Source organism: Eschrichtius robustus, chromosome 15 (assembly GCF_028021215.1).
Source record: "Eschrichtius robustus isolate mEscRob2 chromosome 15, mEscRob2.pri, whole genome shotgun sequence".
Lineage (NCBI taxonomy): Eukaryota > Metazoa > Chordata > Mammalia > Artiodactyla > Eschrichtiidae > Eschrichtius > Eschrichtius robustus.
The window spans coordinates 35,702,722-35,707,583 of NC_090838.1; the positions used below are offsets into that span (position 1 = coordinate 35,702,722).

General features: G+C 47.2%; 1 protein-coding gene across 1 annotated transcript; it reads right to left on the reverse strand.

Moving 5' to 3' along the window:
• Nucleotides 1-1,180: 1,180 nt before the first annotated feature.
• LOC137777354 (large ribosomal subunit protein uL23-like) lies at nt 1,181-2,263 on the reverse strand. The gene is made up of 2 exons (XM_068564154.1): nt 2,244-2,263; nt 1,181-1,547 (listed from the first exon to the last, which is right to left on the reverse strand). Exons 1-2 carry the CDS (start codon nt 2,261-2,263, stop codon nt 1,181-1,183), a joined length of 387 nt encoding a protein of 128 aa, XP_068420255.1.
• Between the last annotated feature and the right edge of the window lie 2,599 nt (nt 2,264-4,862).

Consider the following 4,862-nt stretch of genomic DNA (forward strand, 5'->3'; position numbering starts at 1 on the left):
AATCTGTTTTGAGTTGTATTTTGAAAAAAGAGGAAATTGGATCCTGGTTCTGGGTGGGAGGAGGGGTGAGGGGAGGGGAAGGGAAGTAAAGAAAGGAGGCAAAATGCACAGATTTCCAGAAACTTCCTTATGGTTTCCTCCCCGCCTGCATCTTATCCTGTGCTCTCCCACCCCACCAAGACAAAACCCAGGCTGGACACACCGTCCCTCCCCCTCACTCCAAAGGTGCCCACAGTCCTCTCAGAACCAGGACCTAGTGAAGGAAGTCAGACAGAGTATGATCTCACTTTTATGCTGAATCTAAAAAAACCCGAGCTCAGATAAATAGAGAACAGGTTGGTGGTTACCCGAGGCAGAGGTGGGGCGGTGGGGAAAATTACCGAAGGTAGTCAAAAGGTAAAACTTCCAGTTATAGCATTAATACATTCTGGGGATGTAATATACAGCAGGGGGACTACAGTTAACATTACTGGATTGAATATGTGAAAGTTGCTAACAGAGTAGATCTCAAAAGTTCTCATCGCAAGAAAAACAATCGTAGTTATGTGAGGTGATAGATGTTAGGTAAACTTACTGTGATAATCATTTCACAACTTATGCATATATCAAATCATTGTTGCTCACCTTAAACTTACACAATGTTATATGTCAATTATATCTCAATAAGCCTGGAAAAAATAAAAATAAAAAAATACAAGGCATTGATCCACAGTGAGTTCAAGATTAATTCCATTGTCAAATATTTGGAATGCAGTTATTCTAGATTGGCTCAGCCTGACGCTTTAACAAGCAGTCAGACTGGGGTTAGAGCTGACATCCTGCAAGAGGGCATTATTTATAAATTCCAAACATCCTCATGATAATGTCCTGATTCCTGTGACAATACGCTTATCAAGTTGCCTAGGTACTTCCAGGTCTGCATTTGTGTTTGTATTGTGTGAGTCCTTCCGCCACTTAAATTTTTTAAAAAAATACAAAAACCGGGGCCTTCTCACCAGGTTACCAGCCCTGCCTGAGGCCTTCCCCTGAGGGCCTTCTCTCCAGAAGGCCCAGGCCCAGCCCCCAGTGCCTCAGGTCAGACCGCACACTCCACACTAGGGGGTGAAGGATGTCAGAGGGCAATGACTTTTTTTTCAATAGTGAAAAATCTTATATTTAGGGTTAGCCAGCTGGACTCAGTTTAGATGATCTCAATTTTGTTGGCAACATCCAAAGCATCATAGTCAGGAGCCAGGTGAACATACGCCTTCTTCTCTCCATCAGGCCTTATCAGGGTGTTGACCTTGGCCACGTCAATGTCATAGAGCTTCTTCACATCCTGTTCAATCTGGTGCTCGTTGGCCTTGACCTCCACAATGAACACAGGTGTGCTGTTGTCTTCTATCTTCTTCATGGCCGACTCAGTGGTCAGGGGGAACTTGATGATGGCATAGAGGTCAAGCTTGTTTCTCCTTGTGGGCTCTCTTCTGAGGATATTAGGGCTGCCTTCTGAACTGCAGTGTTTTGAGCGTTTGGAAGGTGGGTAACGTTCAGATCTTTTTTTGTGGCTGTGGACACAGAGGGCAAAGCTTAACCCAGGGACTTCAAGTCTGGCGCAGGCCGTGCAAGTGGGAGCATCCTCGGGGTCTTCCCAGGGGTCCTGTGGGCGGACACAGTCCACCTACACACAGACCCACACCCTCAGGTTGCCCACTATGTTTCTATCTGATTTCTCCTTGTTTCTGAGAATGCGTGACTCTTGCCTGTGCTCTATTCTAAGTCCCTCCTGTGGGCTTTCCCTCTAGAGCAGGTGCCCTTAACCTAAGGACCTCAGATACCACCTTCCCCACCCCAGGAGGTCTGTGGATAGAATTCAGGGATCCATGACTTTGGATGAGAAAAAAATATACATCTTTATTTTCACTAGCATCTAACTGAAATTTAGCATTTCCTTTATTGTAAATGCAGGGAACAATCTACACTAGTATTTGCAGAAACTGTGACTTTGTCACCAACAGAAATCACAGAGATTTTGAGATCACATTGGAATTGTTGCCCATCTTTTGAAATATCTACCCATCACTGCTTTAAAATGATCACCACCAAAGCGTAAGTAAAGAAGCGTGTGTATTACTCTTTTATAAAGCTGTTTCCTTCATGTTTTGACCTCTGTAGTTTTGCACCACTGGTTTCTTTTGTAGTCCTGTGGATTTAATTTTATACATTTGAAAACATTATTCCAAGAGAAAGTCCATAGGCTTCACCAGATGCCCATTGGGTCCATGGTCCATGAAAGGCCAAGTCCTAGAATCCTCAGACCTAATCGTCCTCAGAATTTTTTCCAGCATGAAGGCCCCAGAAGTATCCCTCTCCCCTAGTAATTACACTTTTGGTATTTTCTTGAGAAAAAGCTTTAAGAGCCAAAAGCTACTATGTAATGCTTGCCTTTTAACAAATGTGCATTTTATTCATCACAATGGTATCTCTTGACTTTTGGAAAACAGTGGCCACCTCTGCAGGAGAGCTCCCGTTGACCAGCCTGGTCTCCAGACCCCGTGCAGTAACGCTGCTCCCACACCCAGGCCCACTGAGCTGCAGCATGTGGGTGGATCTGCAGGCAGAGCCGTGGGTCTCAGAGAATGTCACCCCCACTGCTCCTAGCACAAGGCTGGCCCCAGGAAACACTCAGCTGGTACAGCCTGACTTGGGTGGGCCTGAGGCAGCTGTCCTGGGGTGGAACATGGCTGAAACCTCCCTGCTTCTGCACCAGCCCCCAGGCCCCTGGCCCTGAACTAGACTTGCCAGAGTCAGCAAATGAAAATACAGGATGCTCAGGTAAATTTGAATTTCAGACCAATAGCGAGTCATTTTGACTATAAGCACGTCCCGTGCAATAGTTGGGATATACTAATACTAAAAAAATGATTTGTTGTTTACTGGGGGAACCCTACTCCCTCTAGCAGCCTGATCCTAGAAAAGTCCCTACCCAGGTCCAGCTTAAGGCTGTGCCCAAGCCCAGATTCTCGGCTGAGACTCCTACCTCTGCCCAAGGTCTGGTCCCGGAAAGGGACCATTCGGGGAAGGGAGTGCGGCCAGGGAGACGCCAGACAGTGGCCCACTTCTCGGCCACTCCCAGTCACCAGCTAGCCTCAGGACGCGCCCCCTCCCCCAGTCAGTAAAATGAGAGAACTGGTCCAGGGAGGAGCTCTAAGCTCCCTCCCTGCTCAGAGTTAGATTTAGTAAGTACTCACTTTAGGAAAGAATCTTTAACCTCTGCCTGCATGAAAAGTTTCCGTGGGACTTCCCTGGTGGCACAGTGGTTAAGAATCCGCCTGCCAGTGCAGGGGACACGGGTTCGAGCCCTGGTCTGGGAAGATCCCACATGCCGCGGAGCAACTAAGTCCGTGCACCACAACTACTGAGCCTGTGCTCTAGGGCCTGCGAGCCACAACTACTGAGCCCAAGTGCCACAACTACTGAAGCCTGCGTGCCTAGAGCCTGTGCTCTGCAACAAGAGAAGCCACTGCAATGAGAAGCCTGTGCACGGCAACAAAGAGTAGTCCCCACTCACCGCAACTAGAGACAGCCCACGTGCAGCAACAAAGACCCAATGCAGCCAAAAAAGTAAGTAAGTAAGTAAGTAAGTAAGTAAGTAAGTAAATAAATAAATAAATAAATAAATAAAAAGAAAAGGATGTTTCCAAACCCAGCCCTCCTTAGGAAGCAGCCTGTCTCCCTCTATTCACCTCCGCCCCGGAGCCCCTCACTCAACTGCGGCTCCCACAAATCAAGCCTGCAAGGACACTGTTTGAAAGGACCCAACGATCACGTGCCCTCAAAAAACACACATGGCAGCAAAAGTGAAAGCACAGTTACACAGACGCGTTCACTTAAGAAACAGTGAGGCACCATCAACAGATGACTTGATAAAGATGTCGCATATATAATGGAATACTACTCAGCCATAAAAAAAGATAAAAATCTTGCCATCTGTGACAATATGGATGGACCGTGAGGGTATAAGTCAGATAGAGAAAGACAAATACCATATGATTTCACTCCTACGTGGAATCTAAAAACAAACAAACAAACAAACAAATAAATGAACAAACCTAACAAAAACTAACACTTAGATGCAGAGAACAGAGCAGCAGTTACCAGAGGGGAAGGAGTGGGGGGTAGAGAGGGTGAAATGGGTAAAGGGGATCAACGGTATGGTGACAGATGGAAACTACATTTTTGGTTGTGAGCACAGTGTATGGTATATAGAAGTAGAAAAAGAATGTTGTGCATATGAAACATATAATGTTATAAACCAATGTTACCTCAATAAAAAATAAATCTAAAGTTTAAAAACGAAAGAAAGAGGAGGGGAAGAGAGGAAGGAAGGAAGGAAGGAAGGAAGGAGGGACATTCTTAACCCCAACCAAAGAGGGGGGCGCCCTTCACAGCCTCCACCTCTACATTGGGGCCTGGCTAACAGCTGTTCCCAGCTGGAGGCTCTTTCTGCTTCCCCCCCCCCCCGCCCCGCCACCCACCCCGGGTCAGTCCCCAGGGGTCATGGAGGCAGCTTTGATGAAGCCTATCAAAGGGGTCTTGTTCTTACAGCTGTTTCCTGGGAGGGCAATTAGAGCCACAATAACCCCCCACGTCTGTTTAAGGGGCTGGTGGCTAGTACTCCACCCTCCACCCCGTGGGAGGGCTCCTGCCCATCAGCAGAGGGGAAAATGACTGTGCCCATCGGAGAGATACTGTTTAGGACCATTTTGACCATTTGGACTGGAAGGGAATGCCCATCCCCATTTTAGAGATGACTAAACTGAGGCAAAAGCACCCCTGGCTCCCAAAGGGTTCCCCACACAGAGCCCACTTCCCCAGGAACT

What these genes read in the sequence shown, in the direction of transcription:
- LOC137777354 (XM_068564154.1), bottom strand. Translation starts at nt 2,263, where the DNA reads ATGGACCCAATGGGCATCTG. An exon ending in ATGGACCCAATGGGCATCTG is followed by an intron (nt 1,548 to 2,243) that starts GTGAAGCCTATG and finishes CTGTGTCCACAG; the next exon opens with CCACAAAAAAAGATCTGAAC.